General features: G+C 43.9%; 1 protein-coding gene across 1 annotated transcript in view; it reads left to right on the forward strand.

Moving 5' to 3' along the window:
• The window catches only part of FBXW8 (F-box and WD repeat domain containing 8), a 109801-nt gene that overhangs the window by 53491 nt on the left and 29554 nt on the right, over positions 1–26756 (forward strand). The window contains exons 6-7 of the mRNA XM_020813590.3: positions 14151–14347; positions 18073–18282. Of these exons, the coding sequence (XP_020669249.3) occupies positions 14151–14347; positions 18073–18282 (407 nt within the window). The remainder of the gene's footprint in view (positions 1–14150; positions 14348–18072; positions 18283–26756) is intronic.

Raw genomic sequence — 26756 nt, forward strand, 5'->3', positions numbered from 1 at the left:
TGTCATCTCTGGCATCCTTTTAAATGAATTTATTAACACTCATTGTCTTCTGTGTTGCCTTACCTAAAATGATTCAAATCAAAGTGTGTTTCCTGGAGCACTAAATAAAGCAGGGGAATGGATAATGAGCAGGTGCTTGCTAATGTAGGGTCTGTAGTAGCCTTGTGGGGCTCCATCTGCTCCATGCTTGCTTGGATCTGGCAGGGATCCATAGCCTTGTAGAATATATGGGGGGCAGTGTTTGCTTTAACCCACTGTCCTCTCCAGTTTAGATTTGCAATGTAACATTTTTTGTTGCATATTGGCAGGGAAAGTTTAATCCACCGCTGTCTTCAGTAGGTTTTATATCATGGAAAGTGTTTGGTATAGCAGGGGGAATATGAGTGAAAATTTCTTCTTTTTCATACCTGCCTTTGTGTAAACAAATGCAGGGTTTTTGGTATCTTCCTGGAAAGGAATCCTTATGAACCAGGGTAGTAAACTTCACTCACCTAAAATGATGTTTTGTTGCAGAATCACACAGAAATGGATCTACAATGCTGCCATTCTGTGATACAAGAGTCATGGCCAAAAATATTGGCACCCTTGCAATTCTGTCAGAAAATGCAACCTTTCTTCCAGAAAATTATTGCAGTTGCAAATGTTTTGGTACTTACATGTTCATTTCTTTGGTGTGCGTTGGAACAACACAAAAAAGGAGAAGAAAAGTCAAATCTGATACAGTCCAACACAGAAACCCAAAAATGCACTGCCCAAAATTATTGGCACCCTTAACTTAATATTTAGTAGCACCCCCTTTGGAAAAAATAACTGAAATCAATTGCTTCCTGTAACCATGAATGAGTTTCTTACACCTCTCTACTGGAATTCTGGACCACTCTTCTTTTGCAAACTGCTCCAGGGCCTTCAGATTTGAGCGATGCCTTCTCCCAACTGCTGTTTTGAGATCTCTCCGAGGTGTTCTATGGCAGGGGTCATCAACCCACGGTCTGCGGCCCGGTGCTGGTCCGTGGGCTTCCTTTAACTGGGCCGTGGACACAGATCTCGGCCCCCCTGCACGCACGCACGGGGGTCGTGTTGCACTTGCAGAGGGGTGTGCCATGCTCGTGGGTGGGTGTGCTGTGCTTGCAACAAAATCTGCCTGGCTTCTAATTTCAGCCCAACCTGCAGCGGGAGCAGCAGCGGTGGCGGCACCTACTTGGCAAGTGCGGGGCTTCCTCCCCGCCTCGTAGGGGCTGGGTCCCGCCTGCCCCCCTGAAGCACTCAGAAGGGGACGCCTCTCCCTGCATGACAGTCTTCTCTTCAGGAGTTTGGTGTCACCGGGGCTTCTGCTTTTATCACACTCTCCCCACACACACACACACACACTTTGCAGGTCACCTGGTGAGGCTGCTGCTGCTGTTGTCTCGTCCTCTCTGCGGCTGAGGTGAAGGACCATATCAGAAGTTATTGATATTTCTTCTGGCAATGTTCAACAACAAGAAAGGAAAGGAAGAGAGAGGGAGAGAGCAAGCGACAGACTGTCAAGACCGACGGGCAGACGGGCGTGAGCTCTGTGGCAGTCTGCAAATAGAAACCTGGGGGGGAGGGGAGTGCCCATGAGAAGGCTGTGCTCTCGGCATCACTCCTTCCCATGGCACGTCTGGGCAGGGAGTGGAGGAACGCCAGGTGGGAGGAAGGAGAAGCGTGCGGCCAGGTTGCGAGCGGGGCCCCTCCTTCACCTCAGCCGCAGAGAGGATGAGGCGACAGCAGCAGCAGCCTCACCAAGTGACCTGCAAAGTGTGTGTGTGGGGGGGGGAGAGTGTGATAAAAGCAGAAGCCCCGGAGGGGTGGCCTGACGAGGCGCTCAAGGTAAGGGCTCTGCGTCGCCCCCTCCTTTCCTCCCTGCCTAGCACATTGCTGGGGTGCCTCGGAGCACCTCGCCAGGTGACCCGCGAAGAGCAGTGGGGTAGGGTGGGGAGAAAGAGAGAGCAACATAAAATCAGAAGCCCCAGTTCCGCCAAACCCCTGACCCCCTCCGCAAGCGCAACACACCCCTCTGCAAGCATGCCCCGCCCCCCAACTGGTCTGCGCATGGAGCCCGCACCCCCCAAACAGTCCGTGATTCCAAAAATGTTAGGGACCGCTGTTCTATAGGATTCAGATCTGGACTCATTTCAGAACTCTCCATTGCTTTGTTTGTAACCATTTCTGAGTATGTTTTGAAGTGTGTTTCAAGTCATTGTCCTGCTGGAAGACTCATGACCTCTGGCGGAGACACAGCTTTCTGACACTGGCCACTACATTGCACCCCCAAATTCTTTGGTAATCATCAGATTTCATGATCCCGTTCACACAGTCAAGGCATCCAGTGCCAGAAGCAGCAAAGCAACTCCAAAACATTTTTGAACCTCCACCATGTTTGACTATAGGCACTGTGTTCTTTTATTTGAATGCCTCATTTCTTTTTCTGTAAAGAGTACCATGATGTCCTTGACCAAAAAGCTCTACATACTTTTGTCTCATCTGTCCACAGTACGTTCTCCCAGAAGATTGTGGTTTTGTCACATAAGTTTTGGCATACTCTAGTCTTGCTTTTTTATGCCTTTGTGTTCGCAGTGGTGTCCTCCTGGAGTCTTCTACCATAGCGTCTCTTTTCATTCAGTTGGTAATGGATAATGAGAGCTGACAGTGTTGTACCCTGTGTCTGCAGATCAGCTTGAATTTGTTTGGAACTTAATCTGGGTTCTATATTCACCATTCAAACAAACCTTCGTTGTAATTTTTCAGTAATTTTGCTCTTCCGTCCACGTCCAGGGAGGTTAGCTACAGTGCCATGGACTGTAAACCTCTTGCTGATATTGCTCACAGTGGACACAGGAATATTAAGATCTCTGGAGATGGACTTGTAGCCTTGGGATTGTCGATATTTTTCCACAATTTTTCTCTGAAATCCACAGACAACTCTTTACACTTCATTCTTTTCTCCATGCTCAGGGTCACACACAACACAAAGGTTGAGTCTACTTTTCTCTATCTTAACTGGTTGCAAGTGTGATTACTATATTGCCCACACCTCTTACTTGTGACAGATGTGTCTAAATACAAATTAAAGGAGCATCACATGCTTGAAAAGCAATTTATTTCTTACAATTTAGACAGGGTGCCAACAATTTTGGCCAGTATATTTTTGGGTTTCTATGTGGAAGTGTATCAGATTTGACTTTTCTTCTCTGTGTTTTTGTGTTGTTCCAATGCAAACCAAAGAAATGAACATGCGAGTACCAAAACATTTGCAACTACAACAATTTTCTGAGAGAAGGGTTGCATTTTCTGATGGAATTGCAAGGGTGCCAATATTTTTGGCCATAACTGTATGACTGCATGAAAATACAGTGTTGTTATTCTGCTGGCAGAGCAAATCAATGTTCTACAAGGCAATTTTAAAAACAAGGACTGGCCAGACAAACACACACAAAAAATAACTTTAAAGCTGGACTTCGGATTAGAAACAAATTTTCACAGATGTAACAGACAGGTGTAATCAGAAGATTATTAAATATTCTTAGACTAGAAATCATTTCCTTGCTAGTTATGTGTATAATACAGTGGTGCCTCGCTTAGCAACGTTAATCCGTGCAAGAAAAAACATCACTAAGCGATTTCATCGCTAAGCGATTTTAAAAAGCCCGTAGAAACGCATTAAAATGCATTTAATGCGTTCCTATGGGCTTAAAAATCACCTTATGCGAAAATCCTCCATAGGGGCAGCCATTTTCGGTGCCTCTAAAGTGAGGCAATACAGCGGGTGGCCATTTTGGAACCGCTGATCAGCTGTGTGAAAATGCAGCCTTTGGGATGATCGCAGGGGAGCACTTCCCAACAATCATCCCAAAGGCCCCGCCGGTCTGTGCTTTGGCTCTCTCTCCACCCCTCGCAGCTCCAGCCTCAGCAGGGAGACTGACAGCCTCGGCAGGGAGACTGAGGCACCGCCACCGCCACCGCCACCCTGGCCGAGAAAGACCCTCTGCGCCTGCACAGGGTCTTTCTCAGCCAGGGTGGCGGTGCTGTCTCAGTCTCCCTGCCGAGGCTGGAACTGCGAGGGGGGGAGAGAGAGCGAGAGAGCCGAAGCACAGTTGATCGGTGGGGGTTTGCGATGATGGCTTGTGAGGGTTCAGTTTTCGGGGCTGTTGGAACTTCAAATAAAGGACGAGTCGGTTGAGGTAAATCAAAAGGTTCAGTATTTATTGCAACATCAACTCCAACAGGGTTCGCCCCCAAAAAGGGGTTCAACGATTCTTGCAACATATTGCTAGGTTTCAACGGGGTCCATAAACCGTTTATAAAGGGGTTTGTTGTCTCTGGGTTCCAAGGTCCTGTTAATAACGGCACAGTCCCTTGCCCAGGGTCCAGTTCTTCATCCAGGGATATTAACGGTAGGGTCTCTTCGTCTCCGCTCCACTCACCCCAGGACGACCCGTCTCCTCATTCGACCCCCCAGGGACCGGGTAACCCCCCAGCTTCCTCAACTCGGCTATATGCCATTGTTTCTTACGTTCCAGTTCTCGGGCCACTGCTTCCCTTTCCTCCCGGAGCTTTCTTCTCCACTCTTTGGCCTCGGTCTCACCCCAGTACAAAGGGTGAGGCTTTAGCCCAAGTTGGCGGCGTTTCTCCGCCTCCTCATGGGGGACTCGGATCTGTTCCCATTTGTGGGTCCAGGGATCCTCCATCCAGATCCACTCCCATCCCCCCGGTATTTCCGCCGGCTTCCCTCTTATATCTCCCGCCGCTGCCTCAATCTCCTCCCTCCTTCTTCCCGCCAAAGATTCCCCGGGTCCCGGGGTAAGGGTTAACCCTTTCAAAGTCGCCTCCAAATCTCGCGTGTCTACCCCCTTATTCAAGGTAAGGGGTTCAGCGACCTCTTGTTCCCAATCTGGGGTCTCCACGCCTTTCTCTTCCTGATGCGTTGGGGACGGAGGTGGGGATGTCTGCGTGTGAAGGGTTCTCTTCGAGAGCGACGGCACTCCCACTAGGGCCTCCACTTTGGGGGCCTCACATGGCTTCCCCGCGATCACAAAGCCCCGCCGATCAGCTGTGCTTCGACTCTCTCTCCACCCCTCGCAGCTCCAGCCTTGGCAGGGAGACTGACAGCCTCGGCAGGGAGACTGAGGCACCGCCGCCGCCACCCTGGCCGAGAAAGACCCTCTTTCTCGGCCAGGGTGGCGGCGGCACCTCAGTCTCCCTGCCGAGGCTGGAGCTGCGAGGGGAGAGAGAGAGAGAGAGAGACGACGCACAGCTGATCGGCGGGGGTTTGCGATGATGGCTTCCCCGCTATCTTCACAAACCCCCGCCGATCAGCTGTGCTTCGGCTCTCTCTCTCTCTCCACCCCTCGCAGCACAGCTGATCGGCGGGACCTTTGGGATGATCGTGGGGAAGCGCTTCCCCGCGATCATCACAAAGCGAATTTTCCCCACAGGGGCCATCGCAAAACAATCGCTCTTACGATGACAAAAAGTCCATCACAAAGCGATTTCATTGTAAAACAGAGCGATCGCTATGCGAGGCACCACTGTACAGGTCTATAAGTCTTTCATTGGCAGTCTGTTCACAGCAGGAGCCTTGTGAAAATATTTATATGTTTCCCTTTAGGATTTCTGTTATGAAAACATTTCTGAAAGGCAGCTCCTGAAACCAATCTTCAAAGGGAAAATCTGCTCTGTGTCTGGGGCAATCTGAGCTTTTGACCCTGCTAATCACGACTAGAGATGGGGGTATTCATATTCAAATACAGCCTATCAGCCTGGCAGGGAGACCCGTCTTCCCTGTGCGGGGGTATTCATATATGAATACAAATACCCCCATCTCTAATCAACGCCCAATTAGCTAACTCTCAGGAAGAGAAGTTTTTAACTCCTCACTGGCTAAACATATTTGTGCTGGTAAAGGGATTCTGTGTCTGGTTGTAAAATATTTTAAAAGATGTTTTAAAAAACAGAGAACAAATATTCAGAGGCTAATTCATTTAAGCTGTGAAATTACTGTTTTTTGCTTTGTTGTCTTGCACCTTGTTAGCAGAACTATAGTATCTATATCTTGTCATGTTTCAACGATTCCACCCATCATGTTACTATATAATTGTGATTAAGAAAAAACCTCCAAAAATCAGCAAAGTGGTGGAGGGTGGTGGCGGACCAGCTTCAGGCCCTTTTGGATGAAACAGATGCCCTGGATCCATTTCATTTGGGATTCAGGCCGCACCATGGTACAGAGACGGCATTGGTCGCCCTGTATGATGACCTATTGAGGGAGGCTGACAGGGGTAAAATATCTCTGTTGGTCCTCCTCAACATCTCGGCAGCCTTTGATACTGTTGACCATGGTGTCCTCCTGGGGAGGCTCTCCGAGCTGGGAATTAGTTGCCTGGCGCTGGCCTGGCTCCATTCCTTCTTGGAGGACCGTCCCAAGAGAGTACAGCTTGGGAAGAGTGTATCGGCCCCATGGAGTCTCAATTGTGGGGTTCCACAGGGGCCGATTATCTCCCCAATGCTGTTTAATATCTATATGAGGCTGTTGGGTGGGGTCATCAGGGGGTGTGGGGCATTGTGTCATCAGTACGCTGACGACACATACCTCTACACCTCCTTTTCACCAACTGCAGGAGATGCTGTTCTGTCCCTTCAGAGCTGCCTGGGGGCCGTACTGCAATGGATGCAGGAAAATGGGCTGAGGCTGAACCCAGACAAGATGGAGGTTCTGAGGGTGGGTGCTCCCACTATCGGCGGTTTGGGTAACTCTGTCTCATTTGGGGGGTTGCCCATGCCGCAAAGAGTGGGGTCTGCAGCTTGGGGATCTATCCGGACCCGGCACTCACCATGGAGACTCAGGTGGCATCGGTGGTCCGTACTGCCTCTTTCCATCTTTGGCGGATTGCTCAGCTGCGACCCTATCTCGATGTGGGAGCGCTCACTACCTTGGTACATGTACTCGTAATCTCAAGATTAGACTACTTGTAATGCAGTCTACATGGGGCTGCCTTTGAAATTGACGCGGAAACTCCAGGTGATGCAGAATGCGGCGGCCAGACTCCTTAGTGGAGTGAGAAAATACAACCATATTTCTCCTATTCTGGCCGCACTGCATTGGCTGCCCAGCTATCAAACCTACAGTTCAATGCATTCCAATGGGGGGTGGAAATTTACCAAAAATGAACGAAGACTCAGAACAAAGCCAAATTAAGTTTGCAAAGGTTTTACAGGGTGCACTAACGATTCCAAGCATTTTAAACAATTTTGAACATTTTAAGACACTTAAAATAGCAAAAATGGACATCGCTGAGCGAAACAGGGGGACCTAAACTGTCATCACTAAGCAAAGCAAGGTCCCGAACATCGCTATGCGAAATTTCCCCATAGGAAACATCACTAAACGGAGCGCAAGATCGCTCCAAAAATCTCATCACTAAGTGAATACATCGTTAAACGAGGCAATCGCTAAGCGAGGCACCACTGTACAAGCAATTCACCCGTGATCACTCTCGCCCAGAGTTCCCCTTATTGCCACTTCCTCCACGAAGTCATCCCTATTGGTTAGAATCGAGTCAAGGATAGCTAATCCTCTTCTTTTTTGCTTTTTCTTTAATCTTTATTTCCGTCAGTTCAAAAGAGCATGACATAATAATACCTATTGTTTTACAATAATAACTTTCTAGTTCATAAACTCTTATATCTTCATACACACAGAGAGAGAGACACACAGACACTGTTTATATTATCTCTTTATCTTTTTACATAGCCCCTTCCTTGGCTCATTATTGCATTTTTATGTCTAGCTAATGTCACTTAGAATAATGAGCAGTGGTTTACTTTATTGTTTGACTCCATATCGGATTTCATCGGGGTGCTATTTCACTATAAAGTTATCTTTTAAAATCTCCCCTCTGTGTAATCTGATTCAATTAGTCAGTTTCTCCATCAACACAATTGCCCATATTTTATTCATATATCTTTGCAAGATAAAGTCCTGAGCATCTTTCCAGAACTGGGCAATTTTGTTCTGCGCTGACCGTATAAGAGTTGGCACTAAGTTTTTATTTCATAATTGTTCATTTCCTCCAGTAAATAGGGAGAAAAATAATAAGGTGTCATTTGGAACTTTTTTATTATTTGTAATTTTTTTCTAGCCAATTAAGAAGCTCATACCAGAATATTTCTACTTTCAGGCAATCTAACCACATATGTTCTAATGTTCCTTTATGGCCACACTTACTCCAGCACAATTCTGGTATCTCTCTATTAATTTCATGTAGTTTGGTAGGACATAGGTGCCACTTTTAAAGTAATTTCTTTAAATTTTGCTAATACTGATTTATATGGTTGAGTATTCCATATTTTCCCCCAGTTTTTTTCTGGTACAATGATGTTTAAATTTGTTTTCCACACGTAACTTTGGTCCTGTGTTGCTACCATATTCTTTGTCTAGAACGCTTTTATAAATTAATGAAATTAGTCATTTTTCCGTTCATTATTCCTATCTATACAGTAATTTTCTAGCTCTGTTAATGGTCTATTAGGTCCTGAGGTCTTACAGAGCTGAGTTGTGACATTTCTTATCTCCTAATTGAAACCAGTTAGTTGCTATTTCTGTAGCTTTTTCTTATAACTCTCTGATTGTAATTTGTTTTCCTTGTACAGACAGATCTCTTACTCTATAAATTCCTATTTTCTCCCAAAGTTTAAACTGAAGGGTTTTATCCCTAGTTTTAAATGTGGGTATTTTATAAAAGGGTAGAAAGGGGATATTGGAGGGGCATTTTTTTTTCATATTTCTTCTCATTGCTTCTGTAGTAAAAGCATTTTGTAATTGAGTCCCAGTTTTTGGCAACCTAGTTGTACATAAATGTAGCTTAATTAAGGTTGTTCTTCCTTTTCCTGCAATAATTTTTCCAATTTTGAGGGGCATAGTTTTATCTTTTTCATTTCTGGCTCTAGGGGTACATTTTGAAACAAAAATGTAAAAAAATGTATAAAATATAGGTTTTTACTGTCACTATTCTCCTTAATAATGATAAATTTAGTATTTCCCATTTCTTTGCTTTTTTCTTTATAGTTGCACATATAGCCTTGTAATTCCTATACAGTGGTGCCTCATTTTACAGTTGCCCCACATTACGACAAATCTGCTTTACGATGATCTAAATGGGGGAATTTCGGTTTGCGATGATTGGTTCCCTGCTTCGGGAACCAATTCTTCACAAAACAATGTTTTTCTAACAGCTGATCGGCAGTTTCAAAATGCCCACTGGGTAATTAAAATGGCTCCCCGCTGTGTTTAGGGACGGATTCCTCGCTATACAGGCAGCGAATATATCCTCCGTATGGAGGATCTTCGCTGGATGTTGAGTTTTAAGTCCATTGGAACACATTGAAAGGTTTTCAATGCGTTTCAATGGGCTTTTTATTTTCGCTTTACGATGTTTTTGCTTAGCAGTGATTTTCCTGGAACGGATTATCGCCGTTAAGTGAGGCACTACTGTACACTAGTTGATTTATGCTTTTTGTTAACCAGATCCCTAAATATCTAAAGCTAGAATAACACAAATCTAAATTTGACATTACCTTAATTTTCTTTTGTTCTGTTATATGAATGTTTATACATAACAGTTTAGATTTTTGATAATTGAGTTTTAATCCTGTATGCTGATTAAATGTTTCCAGTACTTGTCTTGGCGATGCTTTTGAATTGATTTTTCAAAAATGGAAGCATATTATCGGCATACAAGTTAATTTTATGCTGTGTGTTGCTGGTTGTCATGCCAGTAATGTTATTGTTCTGCCAGCCCTCTAGTTTCTTTCTCCACTTTCTGTAGAAGAAAATTATCAGCCAATCAAGCCAGGAATTTCTTGGAAGGTGCCATACTTGACAGAAGTTGCCTCCCAATAGATACCAGGATAATTGAAATCTCCCATCACTAGTAGTGTGTCTCTTTGAAATCTTTGGAATTTGTTTCTCAGAAGTGTCATCCGCATCCTCAACTTGATTAGGTGGTTGGTACTAGACTCCAAACACCATGTTCCTTTTGTTTTTCGCCCTAACTACATTGATGCTGTCAATGGGACAGCCAATCTCCTCCTGTATTTCTGTGCAGGAATGTATATTTTTGACATATACTGCAACTCCACCTTACCTTCTATTCTTTTCTTTTTTAACAACTTCAGTTGCTATATTCCAGTCATGGGAGTCATCCCACCAAGTTTCAGTTGTTTCTGTCAAATCATATTTACCCTCCTGAGCTAAAATTTCCAATTCTTCTTGTTTCCCATACTCCTGACATTCGTATATAGACACCAGAAATTGTGTAATATATGCCCTCCTTTTCTTTGTGCATTATTATGAATTATGAGAACTTCTTTCAAAATGCTTGGATGCCTGCTGTTCGAAATGCTCAAAATCCCTGGCGTTCCATGTGCCTTGTGTTTGTTTTTCAAAACAAGTTTAGGCATTATTTATCTTTCAAACAATTAGCATAAATACCATCAAGTCTCAAAATAAATTAGAAAAATATCAATCTGAGTACCTTAACAAATCCATTGGGGCAGCTTCCAGTTGGGACGTGTGCACTTTGGTGGAAGCCTAATTGCGCTTTTGGCAGTGTTTGCACAAAACAAATTGGCCAGTTATCCAGGCAAAGATATTAATTTAAATATGCATCCTTAATGTAAAAAAAAAGCACACACAAAAAAAACCAGTGATAACTGCTGGATGGCTTTTGTGATGAATTTTGTTCCCCTGATTAATAAATTTTTTAAAGGGAATGCTATTAGTAAATACTTAAGAAGTGTAATACAGTATCAGTTTATATAAATAAAAATTCATTTGCAACCTGGCATGGATGATTATTCAGAACAGACTCCTGGATCTTTCTTATAACTTTCTGAGATCCAATATTCCCTGTTTGTTAATTTCAGATAGGGAAATTACATTTTGAACTCCACTGTTGCATTTACTTTAAAAAGGCCGGTCTGGAGAAATTGGAGATAGCACATTGTGGTAGGGTTATCTTGGTTGATGAAATGCTTCTGCATTCCATTAGTACATAAGAGTTCCCTTGATAGAAAGCTTCAGAATCTTTGAGGCCTACAAAAAAGTATTATATGCTGTCTCTATACTTCACAGTTGCAGCTGTTTGATGCTATTTTTATCTATATTGGCTCCATCCTTTGAAATCTGTACTTTGATGAGGTATCTTGAATTTGCTGCTTAAGAGTCCAGAACTATACTATTGAGGTTACAAATACCAGTATTTTGTATATGCCGAACCAGCTTGGTGCTGGCATCCTTTAACTCAGAGGTTTCCAACCCTCGGTCTGTGGCCTGGTGCTGGTCCGTGGCCTGAGCCGGGCTGGGACGCTGAGACAGACCTTCCCCCCACATGCACTCCTCCCCACACAGTCCGTTTATGCTGAGCCCACATGAGCACTCCCCCACCCCTTCACACATGCACACAAGTGCCCCTGAGCGCTGTGCTGCCTTTTGCACATGCGCCCACATGTGCGCGCACCCGCAAGAATGCCCCCGCTCCTTTACACCTGTGCATGAGAGAGCTCTCATGTGAGCGCTCCTTTGCACATGCGCACAAGCGCAGGGGGGTGCCCCGCCTTTCCCAGCCAGTCCGTGTGGCTAAAAAGGTTGGGGACCGCTGCCTTAACTGACTATGTAGTATAGGAGCACTCATATCACAAGGGTGGTCAGCCCTCTCTGTCTTAACTTCCACATATATCTCAATAAAATAAATCTCACCATAACAAAAACAACTTTTTAATGGGAAGAACATATAGATATATATGCTTGTCTTTGTGCTACTATATTTATTACTACCGGTCCATTTTAAATGTGTAGAAATTTTAACAGAAATTAATTCATTAGTAACAAGAAGTAGAAACTGACTAATACTAGTTGGTGGCCAGGGAAAATGGGATTAGGAGAAATGCCGACTATCCGTGCCAGAGGGTTAATTCATGGTGATCTGTGCCAGATTGAGTTGGTAGATGACACATATTTGTGGAAAGACATGGGGATTGAAGAAGAGGGAATTCTTAGTAATTGTTATGAAAACCTGTGTTCCATCTAGACTGCTTATGTGTCCCTCCAGTGGTATGTGGACGCATGTTTCTTTCATGAGCAAAGTGGTTGAGAGGGTGGTGGCTGACCAGCTTCAGGCACATTTGGATGAAACAGATGCCCTGGATCCATTTCAGTTGGGCTTCAGGCCGTGCCACGGTACAGAGACGGCATTGGCCGCACTGTTGGATGACCTGTTGAGGGAGGCTGACAGGGGCAAAATGTCCTTGTTGGTCCTCCTCAACATTTCAGCGGCCTTTGATACCGTCGACCACGGTATCCTCCTGGGGAGGCTCTCTGAGTTGGGTATTGGTGGCTTTCCTCTGGCCTGGTTCCGTTCCTTCTTGGAGGACCGATCCCAGAGAGTGCAGCTTGGGGAGAGTATTTCGGCCCCGTGGAGTCTCAAATGTGAGAGACTATTTCTGCCTGACATTTCTGCCTAGTCTAACAATAACATGATAGTCGTAAATCTATGAAATAAAAGTTTTATATTTTCCAAAATATAGTGGTATAAGTTTATAAAATATCCCTTTTTCATTCATTCACCTTTTATTTATGGCAATCTCATCTTTAAGAGAAATGTACATTTACCACTGTACATAAACGGTGAGGAAGTGGAGAGAGTTGGTAGTTTTAAATTTCTGGGTACTTACATCTCAGAGGACCTCTCATGGACTATAAATGCCAACATGCTAATGAAGAAGGCACAGAAGAGGCTGTATTTCCTGAGAATGCTTGGCAAGTTAAATTTATCTCAGCATTTACTTCTGTCCTACTATCGTAGCACCATTGAGAGTGTCCTAATCTATGGCATTCTGGCATGGTTTGGGAGTAGCTCTGTAGCGGACAAAAAAGCTCTACAGAGAACCATTAAAATTGCCCAGAATATCATCGGGCTCCAGCTACCAACCCTGGATGACATCTTCACATCCCGCTGTCTGAGGAAGTCACACAGCATCCTGAGAGACTCTTCCCATCCTGCTTATAACTTTTTTGAACTGTTACCGTCTGGCAGAAGATATAGAACAATTAAGACTCGGACCACACGTTTTCTCAATAGTTTTTATCCCAGAGCTATAATTGCAATTAATAATGAGCTTAAAGAGCACCAGTAGTGAATAATTAGTTGGACTGTGTTACTTGGCCTGTGGTGTAGATGTTTGTATTTTTAGTGGGGGACCTTTAGTGAGTGGGGAGTGTTTGGGGAATTTTATGTGTGTGCATGTGTCTGGTCTCTGGGTGTCTGTGAATTTCGTTGTATGTGTATATACTTACAATGACAATAAATTATTATTATTATTATTATTATTATTATTATTATTATTATTATTATTATTATTATTATTATTATTATTATTATTATTATTATTATTATTATTATTATTATTATTATTATTATTATTTTATTAAGTTTGCAAATCATATGAAAATATTTATTCAGTTGCCATGTATGTTTATAATTCATTAACCTAGCTTTACTGGAGCTGGCTAATTGCTTTGCAATTTCACCAATGCGTCTGGTATCTCCTTATTAATTTTATCAAGTTTTATGGGGCACAAATATCAATGAATTTTTTAAAATACCATTTCTGAAGACTTGGCTAATACTGATTTGTAAAGTTTTGTAGTCCATATTTGTGCCCAAGATTCTTCTAATATAATATTTAGACTTGTTTGTCTTAAATCATTTTTATTTTTACAGGGAAGACCCATCGCTACTACTGTAATTAGTAAACTATGGACTCATACAGCACTCAGTGGTTTTCTTTCCCAATGACTGTGTATCCTAGTCTTGATTTCTTGTAGATACAGCATCATGCAGAGAAGGAGATCCTAATGAAAAATGTCCCATTATGTCTATTAGTATTCATTAAAATGCACCTCCATCTTTTGTTTAAGACCAGAGGTACCATACAATATGTTGCACCTTAATGGAAGGTTTGGTGACTCAGAGTGAATTGCTGAGAAACTGCTCTCTGTTCACCCCAGCCAAGAGTGAAAAAAACTTTATAATTATGTCTTTCTCTCTCCCACCTTTTTTTTTCCTATACAGGGTTGATTAAAGTGTGGAATCTAATGTTTGGTTGTGATCCAATTCATTGCTACCAGCACAATCAAAAAATCCAAGCTTTAGCTCTCTCGGTGGAAGGGGCAGCTATTGCAACAGCATCTGCTTTTCAAGTCAAAATAGAAGGTGCTAATGATAAGGGATACTGGGAAACAATTGCAGAATTTGAAATACAGAAATTGGTGAGTTTGTTAGTTGCCCCAAATGCATGCCATTTCAAGTACTGTAAATAGCATGGGCAAATTCATTGGGTCTGGGGTTTCTGAGTCCTTACAGCAACCAAGATAGCACAAGAAGATTCCAGAAACTGTGTATTGTGTTACACCACCACTTTTAGCTAATAACTGAAAAACCAATAACTAAGTTCTGTATATTGCAGGCATGACATTAGGAACTGTTAAGTGATGTAAATTCACCCCTGCCCCAACCTTGTTTCATATTTTCAGGACATTTGTGTTGTTGCTGCTGTTGTTACCTAGTAAAAAGGTAAAGGTTCCCCTTGACAATTTTTGTCCAGTCGTGTTCAACTCTAGGGGGCGGTGCTCATCCACGTTTCCAAGCCATAGAGCCAGCGTTTTGTCCGAAGACAATCTTCCGTGGTCACATGGCCAGTGCGACTTAGACACGGAACGCTGTTACCTTCCCACCAAGGTGGTCCCTATTTATCTAATTGCATTTGCATGCTTTCGAACCGCTAGGTTGGCGGGAGCTGGAACAAGCGATGGGAGCTTACTCCGTCGCATGGATTCGATCTTACGACTGCTTGGTCTTCTGACCCTGCAGCACAGGCTTCTGCGGTTTAACCCACAGCGCTACCACGTCCCTACTGTTACCTTGTACATGGCATAATATTAACAAATCTAATCTTGCACAGTCAGTGAAATCATTGATATGGAAGTGTAGCATACTGTTGTACAAGTTGCATCTTTCAATTTATGCAATAGAATTCTTCCATAGATTGATCTTCAAGTTAGTGAGTGGGTGTGAGGTGAGGTTATCTGGATTTCCCATCTTAAGCAGTAAACTTTTTTTCATTGGTGCTGTAGCTGAGATCTATTGTAGAGATCTTCTCTTCTGGGAAGATGAAAACATTTTAGCCTTAAGCAGTAATTTAAAAAGAAACACCAAAGAAACAAAAAAATGAGAAAATAAGCCATGAATGGAAGACAAAGAAACATTCGAAATCAGGAAAGATTAATAACCTTAATGTAAAAAAGGGCTTGGAAAATTGTAGCCCTCCAGAGGTTGTTGAAAGCCAATTCCCATCAGCCCTATCCTGGCTAGCGATGGAGTGAGATGGAAGTAGCCATTCACCAATACCAGGAGAGCCAAGAATTTACAGCTCATTATGCAAAGGTTAAAATTTGTTTGTAATTGTGGAAGTTGGGAAATTGAGTCAGGTCAGAATAAAAGGGAATGTTACGATGTGTATACATTACAGGTAGAGAGTGAGCTAATGTGAGCCACTTTGGAACAGTTGGGCTTAATTAGAGTGTTCACATGGAAATTGGTACTGCTAATATCATGAAATTGCTTAATAAGTGTGCCGATTCAGAATACTGGCAAATTAATAACTTCTGCTTCTCAGCAAAGGGGCAGGGGAAGTGTTTTTTTTAACTGTTATGGACTATCACTGATCTGCTGCATCAGTTATTTAAAAAAATTAAAAATACTTTCTTTGCCTTTTTTAAAGGTTGCAAAACTGCCTGCAGCTGAAGCCAGTACTGTAGATTTGATTGTGGGCAGTTTGTCAACCAGCCCTTTAAAATGAGGCAAATAATTTTTTTTAAAAAGTGATGCACCATATTAATAATAATCTATGTACAGTTTTTAAAAATCCCTGCCCCTTTGCTGAGGAGCAAAAGAAGTGATTAGTACACTGACATCCTAAAGTGTATTAAGCCACTTCTTCTTCGTGGCCTCTGTGAATCACAGCCTGGGTAATCCGCCTGCGTGGAGCCTCATCGGAAGATTATAGAGCTTCTGCGATACCAAAAAAATTCCATTAGTGTAGACCCCTCCCCCTCCATATATGTACCTTGGTGCCAGGGCTCTCCTTTTAGTTTCTTTCAGCCGCCACATTGAGAGCCTCGTGTTTCTTGCTTCTGTGAATTAAAAGCAAGAGTTCAATCTTGATTCCTTTTATTTTTCTTTAAACCTTATTATTGTTTCTCTCTCTCTCTCTCTCTCTCTCTCTCTCTCCTCTTTTCGTTACGGCCTCAGGACCAAAGCCCCCTCCAATTTTTCCTTCATTTGTTCGTATTTTTGTGGCCCTTTTGGGCCCGTTCAAACATTGTGTGGTCTGTGACAATAAAATCCCACTTTCGGACGGCCACATTAAATGTTTATTTTGCCTCATCATGCCCTCACTGTAAGAACTTTAAACGCGGAGTTCTCCGCAGTCGCTTTTCTAGGCTTAAAGCGTGCTGCTTTAAGCTTCAGCTTTGGGAACAATCCCTTCATCCTGCAAAAGCTATGGCTCAGCCATAATTATAAAAGTACCTCACAAGCTGAGGCGTGGCAAAACAACACCCTTTGGCCACGCTATCTTGTTCCGATGCCCCCTCAACACCATCTAAGCAGACGAAGGGGCAAAAAACTAAACAGTCAGTATCAAAGTCTTCGACATCGAAAATGACCACAAAAAGAAAGCCATCCATTGATGCCTCTTCAGCTCCAGATCCCTCACCATAAAAACTCTAGAATCTTCCGACAAGGCTCCGCACAGATCAGATTACCCAGGATGTGAATCACAGAGATCCACTTAAAGAACTACAGTGGGGTCTTGACTTGAGAACTTAATCTGTATTGGAAGGCGGTTCTCAAGTCAAAAAGTTCTCAGGTCAAATCTGCATTTCCCATAGGAATGCATTGAAAACCATTTGATCTGCATCTGCTCTTTTCCGTCCATAGAAACTAATGGGAAGCTGCTATTCCTCCTTCGACCACTAGAGGGGGATATTTTGTTTCTTTTTTTCTTAGGTCAAGAAAGGTTCAGGGAAGGCAGGGAAAATACAGTCCAGGCAGTACAGTACCAGGCAGTCCGAAGATTGTCTCCCAAACCACTCTCTAAACGCTGGGAGGAGTGAGGAAGCAGACAGGCACCCTTTTCACTGGCCAACAGTTAAGTGAAAGTTCACATTTTGCACTTTCCCTGCCTCCCACGTGGTTTTTTTTCAGTTCTTAACTCAAATCTAAGTACTCAAGTCAAGTCAATATTTTCCTGTGAGAGTGGTTCTTAAGTCAAAAAGTTCTTAACTCAAGCCGTTCTTAAGTCAAGACCCCACTGTACAATTACAGCTGAGTAACCTGTCATTCACAATATCGGCAAATTCAAACTGGAACGCCTTGCTTTGGATTGGTTCCAGTTATCAGTTCTGTGAATCACCTTATATGTGCCAGAACAGATCCAAACCAGAATGATCTATTTAGAAATGTACTGATAGTACTGCTCGGGGGGCGGGGGCTGGTTTGTTTCAACAAAGAAACAAACCTGATTGCTATCTTTAAGAGCGAACTAACCTGTTTCTGCACCAGACAAAGGTGGAGGGGGGCTCCATGTCCCAGCAAAGAAGGAGAGAGGACTGAAACATTGAGGAAGGATTTGTTTTCTTTCATGAGCTTCTGATGAGACTTCTAGGACTGATTGATTTCCATGCTTGTTTTAACTAGAGTTGTTGGGAAAAGGACCTTTGGCATTCAAAGATGCTTTTCTTGACAACTCCAGTTAAAGCTCCAGTCTTTCCCTTTAATAGACAATGAGAAGAAGAATCAAGACATTGAAAGAAAGGGGCAAAATAATCTTAAAATTGTAGTGAGGGTGGGCTGAGATGGATGGAGATTGAAGGTTAACATAGAAGGGACCGTGAGTCTCCTGGAGTCTCTGAACTCATCTGAACCCTTGCAGGTTGGCTCCCTCTGTCTGGTGCCCCATCACACTGACCGTCCTGTGGCAATAGCAACTGCAGAAGAGTTTGTCTACCTCATGAAGGCAGGTGAGCCAATCCAACTGCTGCATTCCATCTACGGCCAGCCAGTCACATGCCTGGATGTCTCAGTCAGTGAAGCCGCGTGTGGAGTCAAAGGCTTTGGTTGGTTGATCAATGAGACCAATAAGGTATGTAAGCCTTTTGGGTGGTCCCATAAGAATAACAATGCCTTCCTAGAACCCTTCGTTGGCTTTGGCTGAATGTATGAATCCTTCTTTGGTCACTCCCTTTCACCCTTTGGTACTTTTCCCTGCAAAGACAGCTTACCTGGTGATCGTTCCATCAAGATGTAGGGCAGGAGAAATTTGTTCTCTTACAGGTGACCAACTTTGCCTTTGCTGGTATCCATACAAAGTTATACTAAGGTCAGATGTTGGGGTTTTTTTGCCTAAAGTCATTACTGATTTCCAGCTGTCATTGCTTCCAGTTATGCTTCCATAATTTTTCCCATCTTGACACCTGTTGAAAAAGTGTGTGCTAGATGTGAGAACAGCCTCTTTCAGGCAGGCTCCTCAATGTTTCTTGGCAAAAAGGCACTGGAGCCAGTCCTGTAGGCATGGACCCCTTTAGTGTAAAACCATATATTACCATCCAGAGAAAAATCATTACAAGGAGAAAAACAATTATTCCCCACTTGCTCACGTACATAGGTTTTAGAGAGATCTCAAGAAACTGTCTTTAGAACTGAAATATTTCTTTACATTCCTGTTCCTCAGTGTTGCTAGATTTGTTTCCTTCTTAGGATCTCAGAAGGAATCAGGTATTTCTGTGCAACTGAAGGCCTTAGGGGGAACTGTTTACCTTTGTATAACAGACAGACAACTTTCCTTGTGAAGAGTGAGAGGAGAGCACTTGATTACAATTTACCGATTGTATACCTTCAAGAAGAATTTGGTAGCTTGAGAGACTTGTGATAAAATGGATGAAATGTGTGTTGTCTCTTTTGGCCATTGCTGTCTGTCTTAGACATCCAAAGAATTGTGCAACACTCCTTATATATTGTATAGGTGACAACTTGGTGTATTTTAAGGACATCAGCAAGAAATTCAGTCACCATCTTCTGGGTGATTTGTTGGGATTTGTTTACAGATCTGCCCACAATAGGTTTGTTGCTTACACAGTAGCAGTTGGTATGTGTGTGTGATAAAATGAAAAGTAATTCATATATCTTTGAACTGCCTTTGCATTTTGCAGGAACACAGGAAAAATGCACAGTATATATTATCTAGCATGATGGATCAGATAATGGTTTCTTTTAAAAGGGAGGTAAATATTTCCTCGCATTTGAGGATGAATTTGCCTTTTCCTTCTTCTGAAACTGATAAAACATTGGTACTGAATGTGCTCCTGCTGTATTGGAGAGTGGAAGGCATGTTTGCACATCTAGGCAATTTGCAAGTGAACAGTGTTTGGCCCTGGAGGATTCTCCATATTAGCACTTAAAGGTGCTAGAGGTGATCAAGATATTTTAGACATTTGAAAGCTTGATGGGGCATCTTGTAGAAACAGTGGGCAACACGACTATGATGTTCTATGTCAACAAGCAAAGTGGAACCTATTCCAATCACCTCTTAGACTTCGTTGATCCTCTTTGGGGGCTGGTACATTACACAAAACATTCATCCATTTCCTATAAGTCAGCAGTGCAATGTCACACACTCTCAACCAAAATGCAGTTTTGATTCATAAAAGAGTGCAGCCAGTAGAGGCTATACTGGATTTTAGGCATCCTTCAGTCTCAAGAGACTATGGTATCATGCTCTCCATGGAGGACTTGGAACAGCGTCTAGTGTGGCTGAGAAGGCCAATTCGAGAGTGACAATCCCTTCCACATTGAGGACAAATACAATCTGTACCCCGTCTAGCTCCCTGATTTTGCTGCTTTCATGACTGCCTCTTTGCCTCGGCCTGCTTGGCAAGGGTCTCTTCAAATTGGGAGAGGATATTGTCTTGGCAATCCTATATGCTTGGAAAAGCCCTATCACATACACATTTCCCCTATTCCCCTGATCGTTAGGATCATCATCAGATTTAGGAGGAAAATGCAGATTGCATTTTAGCGACACCTTGATGATCAAGCCAACTTTGATTTGCAGTTGTACGGATTCTTTTCAATAGGATTTTACTGTTGATTCCTACTTCACTCAGACCATCTGTGAAGGATGGTTGGATCTGTTAATTGTTCCTTGATACAATGAGACTCACTACCTAGTAATCCCCCTTTACTATTAATGTAGAAATTTCTTCCATGAGTAATATGACTAGAAAGAAGACAACAGGCTACCTGGTCTTACTTGTTTCAGCAAAATGTCATGGGAGCTGAAGCCAAATGACTGTAAAGAAGGACTTCTTCAGTTCCTGTTCTACCTGGGTCACTAGGGCCTCTCTCTCTTGTTGCCATGACCCTATCTTGTGGCAGTCTTCCTAGTTTATCTGCCTTTAGATTTAAAAGCTATATTCCAACAAGTTGCCCCCATTGCCTGCATTGCGCCTATAGGTCAGCAACTTCACACTCACAAGTATTTATGTCATTGCCTGCATGTGATCACTGGCTCCTGTTTTTTAAGGCAGGTTTCCTTGCAACAGTTGTGTCTGCTTGCACCTCTGTGCCTTATGTTTTGACATGCCATACCTAATACAGTGGTGCCTCAACTTACGAACGTCCCTGCTTGCGAACATTTCGACTTACAAACAGCTCCGGTCACAACACTTTGCTTCAACTTGCGAACGGAGCTTCCACTTATGAACAGAAAGAGGCAGCGGAAAAAGGTGGGCAATTCAGATTTCTAACTGTAGGTTCCATTTTGGAACCGCCGATCAGCTGTTAAAAAATCATCGCTTTGTGATGATCGGTAAGCGAAACAGGGAACCGATCATCGCAAAGCAAAAAAAACGCATAGGAAACATCACTTTTGCGATCGCAAAAAGTTCGACGCTATGCGGTTTCATCGCTAAATGGAGCACCCATTAAGCGAGGCACCACTGTATTCTTGAATTTATAGGCACCCACACAAACAAACAAAATGGTTATAAGCAAGGTTCCCACTAAGCTGGGCATGCCTCCCTGCGTGCAGCTGTCTTCCTCCTCCTCTTTTATATTTTGATTTTTTTCTTTCTTTTCTCTTTCTTTTCTCTTTCCCCCTTCTCCCCCATCTGCCTTCTCTCCTCCCTCCTTTTTTCTTTTTTCTTTTACTTTTCCCCTCCCACTCTTCCTCCCTTCCTCTCCTTCCCCTTCCCTTCTTTGTCATGGAATGGAAGGCCTGCCCCTCCAGCGAGGGGCCCCAAAACATCTCTGTGATTACGGGTAGGGGGAGATATGGCGTTGGCACCGTCCCCGCTCGTGTTAGAAGAACGACAGACAGATGCTTAAAAGCTGTTCATTGTTCTGAGACGGTGACCAACCCCCAGTATCGAGGTAGCCAGACCAGTCACCCCTCCACTCTACACTTGGTGTTGTTGAATGCCAGGTCTGTATCCAATAAGGCCCAGGTAATTCAAGACCTTATCCTGGAGGAGGATGCAGACCTGGCATGCATAACCGAAACATGGATTGGCGGAGAGGGGGGTCCCCCCCTAGCACTCATCTGTCCGCCCGGTTATCTTGTCCAACACCAGGGTAGACTGGAGGGTCGGGGGGGGGGAGTAGCCATTGTTTATAAATCCAGCTTGGAGGTTGCTAGGCGCTCTTCGGTGGTAAAGCCGGATCTTGAGGCTCTCCACGTGTGGATTGGGGCCAGGGATGGTATTGGGATCTTGCTGGGTTACCGTGCTCCCCGCGATCCAGCCATTTCCCTACCGGAGCTGGTGGACTTTGTCTCCGCGGCTCTGTTGGGTTACCCAAGGCTGTTGGTTTTGGGGGATTTCAACATGCGTGCGGGGACAGAGTCCTCTGGGCCAGCTCTTGAGTTCTTGGAGACCATGGCCTTCTTGAACATGTCCCAACATGTCAACGGCTCCACCCACGTGGGTGGCCACACACTTGATCTGGTTTTTTCCATCAATGGGAGCGAGAGTGGTCCGATGGTGACTGACCTTGAGTCGGTACCCTTGTCATGGTCGGACCTCCAGCTAATAAAATGCACCCTCAAAATAGCTCTTCCCCCTTGCAGGGAGCAGGGACCTATTGTCATGGTCCGCCCTCGAAGGCTACTGGATCCGGTTGCATTCTAAGATGCCATGAGAGGTGTTACGGCTGACCTGGCTGGAGCTCCTGTCGAGGCTCTGGTTGACGGCTGGTTCTCAGCCGTGGCTAGGGCTGTAGACATGATCGCTCCTAAATGCTCTCTCCGTCACAGAGATCGCCCGGCGCCCTGGTTTAACCAGGAGCTCCGGGCGTTGAAGAGGTTCAGGAGATGGCTAGAGCGCAAATGGAGAAAGGACCCGACGGATTATAATTGGATAGCTGTTAAGGTCGCTACTAACCTTTACCTGGCTAAGGTAAAGGCTGCCAGTCGAGCATACTTCGCTAGCCGGATAAGCAAAGCGTCCAATCAGCAGGCGGAACTTTTCCGTATAGTATGCGACCTAACCGGAATTGGTCTGAGTGATGGGCCTCCCCCTAGCTTTACACCGGACCAATTTGCAGCATTTTTTAAATCGAAAGTGGAGACCATCCGCTGGGACCTTTCTCCTTTTTTGAATACAGTGAGTTGAGCAGAGATGTCCAGCGCTCCGTCTTGCCCAGTGATTTTTGACTCCTTTTAGCCAGTTACGCCTGACTCTGTGGCCAGGGTGCTTGACCGCTGTCGTGCCACCACCTCCTCCTTGGACCCTTGCCTGGCCTGGCTAATCAAAGCAGCCAGGCCTTCAACAACAGAATGGGCCACTGTAATAATTAATGAGTCTTTCCTTGAGGGCAGGTTTCCTTCTGCCCTCAAGGATACACTCATTAGGCCCATTAGGAAGAAACCTAGTTTGGCGGCGGACGAAATTGGCAACTATAGGCCCGTCGCCAATGTTTCTTTCTTAAGCAAGGTCGTAGAGGGGGTGGTGGCCGACCAGTTTCAGGCGCTCTTGGATGAAACAGAAGCCCTGGATCCATTTCAGTCAGGCTTCAGGCCGCGCCACGGTACAGAAACGGCATTGGTCGCCCTGTGTGATGACCTATTGAGAGAGGCCAACAGGGGCAAAGTGTCTCTGCTGGTCCTCCTCGATATCTCAGCGGCCTTTGATACCATTGACCACGGTATCCTCCTGGGGAGGCTCTCCGAGTTGGGAATAGGTGGCCTGGCATTGGCCTGGCTCTGTTCCTTCTTGGAGGACCGTCCCCAGAGAGTGCAGCTTGGGGAGAGTGTCTCGGCCCCATGGAGCCTCAATTGTGGGGTTCCACAGGGGTCGATTATCTCCCCAATGCTGTTCAACATCTATATGAGGCCGCTGGGTAGGGTCATTAGGGGGTGTGGAGCCTTGTGTCATCAGTACGCTGATGACACTCAGCTCTACATCTCCTTTTTTCCAACTGCAGGAGATGCCGTTCTGTCCCTTCAGCGCTGCCTGGAGACCGTACTGCAATGGATGCAGGAGAATGGGCTGAGGCTGAACCCGGACAAGACGGAGGTACTGAGGGTGGGCACCCCCACAGTTGGGGATTTGGGAAGCTCCTTCTCTTTTGGGGGGGTGACTCTGCCCGCCAGGGATGGGGTCCGCAGCTTGGGGATCCATCTGGACCCGGCGCTTACTATGGAATTCCAGGTGGCGTCGGTGGGCCGCACTGCCTTTTTTCACCTCAGGCGGATAGCCCAGCTGCGGTCCTACCTTGATGTCGGGGTGCTCACTACCTTGGTGCATGCGCTTGTAATGCGCTGTACGTGGGGCTACCTTTGAGGCTGCTGCGGAAACTACAGGTGGTGCAGAATGCGGCGGCCAGATTACTTAGTGGAGTGAAAAAATTCCAACATATCTCAACCACTCTGGCCGCACTGCACTGGCTGCCCATCCGTTTCCGCATCGACTTCAAAGTGATGATGCTCATGTACAAAGCCCTAAACGGTTTAGGGCCTCGATACTTGGCAGAACGCCTACTCCCACCAAGATCTACCCGTGTCACTCGTGCGAGCCAGGAGGTGAGGCTGAGGAGCCTAATGCCGAGGGAGGCCCGGAAGGAAAAGACAAGAAATCAGGCCTTCTCGGCGGTGGCTTCTCGCCTCTGGAACAACTTACCTCCTGAGATTCACGTGGCCCCCTCGCTGGGTATCTTTAAGAATCAATTAAAAACATGGCTGTTTAGGCAGGCCTTTCCATCAGATAATCCCTGACGCTCCTGACACCCTTTCCCTCTCTTAGTGTTCCTTTCACTTTGTGTAATGTTTTATTATTAATAATTGTTTATATATTAATTTTATTGTAGTAGTATTTTTGTTGTTAGCTGCCTAGAGTGGTCCTGACCTGACCAGATAGGCGGGATATAAATATTATAATAATAATAATAATAATAATAATAATAATAATAATAATAATAATAATAATAATAATAATAATAATAATAATAATAATAATAATAATAATAATAATAATAATAATTGTTACAGCATCAAGCCATACATAAAATAAAATTGAATGCACATCTTCAAGTACTGACATATACTGCAAAAAGTCAAATCAAATAAATAAAAAGCAATAAAACTACAAACATAACAATATAAGACCAATGTATTGGCTATCTATTCTGGCGACTATGGCATACCGCCCAAAATTTCGCTACCAGTTCTGTAGTAGTCCGATTTTGATCAATTAACAATTGGTTACAATAGTCCGAGTCTGATTGGCTTGTCATGTCATTTTAGAGAGGTGTAATATATTTTCCTTGAATCTTGTTATGCCTGTTACATCTGAGCATCATATGCTCAATAGGTTCTATCTCATCAGATCTACAAGGGCAGAGTCTCTGTTCCCTCGGGATCTTCTTAAATCTGCCTTCCAACAGTGCTGAGGGAAAGGCCTCACATCTAGCCAGAGTAAAGGCTTTCCTAAACTTATATGTCTCAAGCTGTGATAAATAGGCCATGGGGAGCAAGCAATATTTGTGCGTGCCTATCACTCTAAAATTGGGGCATCTACTAAGATCTACCTGCCTTTCCATGTCCATTATTCTCTGTTTAGGGACTGATTTCGCTTCATCCCATTGCATGCTCAATATTGCTTGCGGAGAGAAGCCCATAACTTGCAATTTGTTTAGGACCGCTTTCAACCACTTTGATTGAAAATTGTCCTCTGGAAGTAGATGGGTGTAATCCCTGTAATTGAAAATTTATTTTAAGCCAGTACTGAGGGGAGGCTAGTGTAATTTTGGCTACCATTGTTAGTGAGCCTGTCTCTAAACGAATTTGTGCATTTGTTATGCATCTTGGAACTTCAAGAATAGCTATGAGGAATTTAGTCTGAACCTGCTCTGTCAGATCAAAGCAGCTGGATGAAGGCCCTATAAAGGTGCCATAGAGCATTTGACTGACCTCTTCTATTCTCATATTTCTGGGGAAGCATCCTGACCAAAACAAAGGTAACATGCTTACCTTATCTTCTTACTGATGTTCACAAACAGGTGGTTAGCTGCATCCTCTGCTTGCAAAACCTTCTGGCATCAAGGTCTGTCTCCTTGCAGGTCCCCGTTCATGTTGCCACAGCTTTGACCTCAAAGGTTTTCTACGGCCTAGTGATACATCCTACAAGGAATACTGCCCCCAGATGCATCACCTAGTACATCCCAAGGTCCTTCAGTGAAGGTGGTTGCACCTGCTTTTACTGGGAAAGCTCTTTGTACTATAATTTCATCCCATCCTTACTCTAAAGGCTTTGAGGTTGTGTACATTATGCAGTTATCCACAAAGCCATGCAGTAACACGGTCAGGCTATGTGAGAATAAAGTCTAGAGCTTAAAAAATTATTTGATCATTCAGTTTACTTTTACCCCATTTTTCTTTCCATAGGGAAGCCTAACGTGACTAATATTATGATATTAAAAATAATTTAGTAATATAAGAACATAAATATGATAAATTGTCAAATAAGATGCAGTAAACTAAAAATAAACTTTAAATTCAATCACTATGAAAACTGGGGGAAACAAAATTTATAGCCAATGTGTCAAGAAATAAAGGAATAATTAAATGCATTGCATGATTCAGTCAAATGCCTGTATTCTTGCATAAACCATTTTAGCACCGTAACTCTGAGAATCTCTGGGTAGTGGGGCAATGAGCGATACTGACTGGGCATTGTAGAAACTATAGTTGAAGAGATCTGTTTTTGAAATCCTGAAAAATGTGCTGACTTTAACTTGGGACTGTCGTAAAAGCGTTTCCTAAGAAACTGCTTTTACACGTAAAAGAGAGGGGTCCAGGATGATCAGTTCCTACTCAGGTAAAACCGGGTCCTTTAATTTTACCCTAGGCAACTTTTCCACCCTTTCTCCCAAGTCTGCTCCGATTTTTAAATAAAAAACTTCCAGTCATTCTAGAAGATTTACTCTTCTTTATCTTATATGTAGGACCCTAAATTGGTAGCATGCGCGTGACCTGATTAAATAAATCAATTTTAAAGTAGCCAATTAACTAGAGTAGCTTGACGGTCTATTCAAGAAGCCAACGTACAGACAAACAGCCTTTTT

Source organism: Pogona vitticeps, chromosome 14 (genome assembly GCF_051106095.1).
Source record: "Pogona vitticeps strain Pit_001003342236 chromosome 14, PviZW2.1, whole genome shotgun sequence".
Classification (NCBI taxonomy): Eukaryota; Metazoa; Chordata; class Lepidosauria; order Squamata; family Agamidae; genus Pogona; species Pogona vitticeps.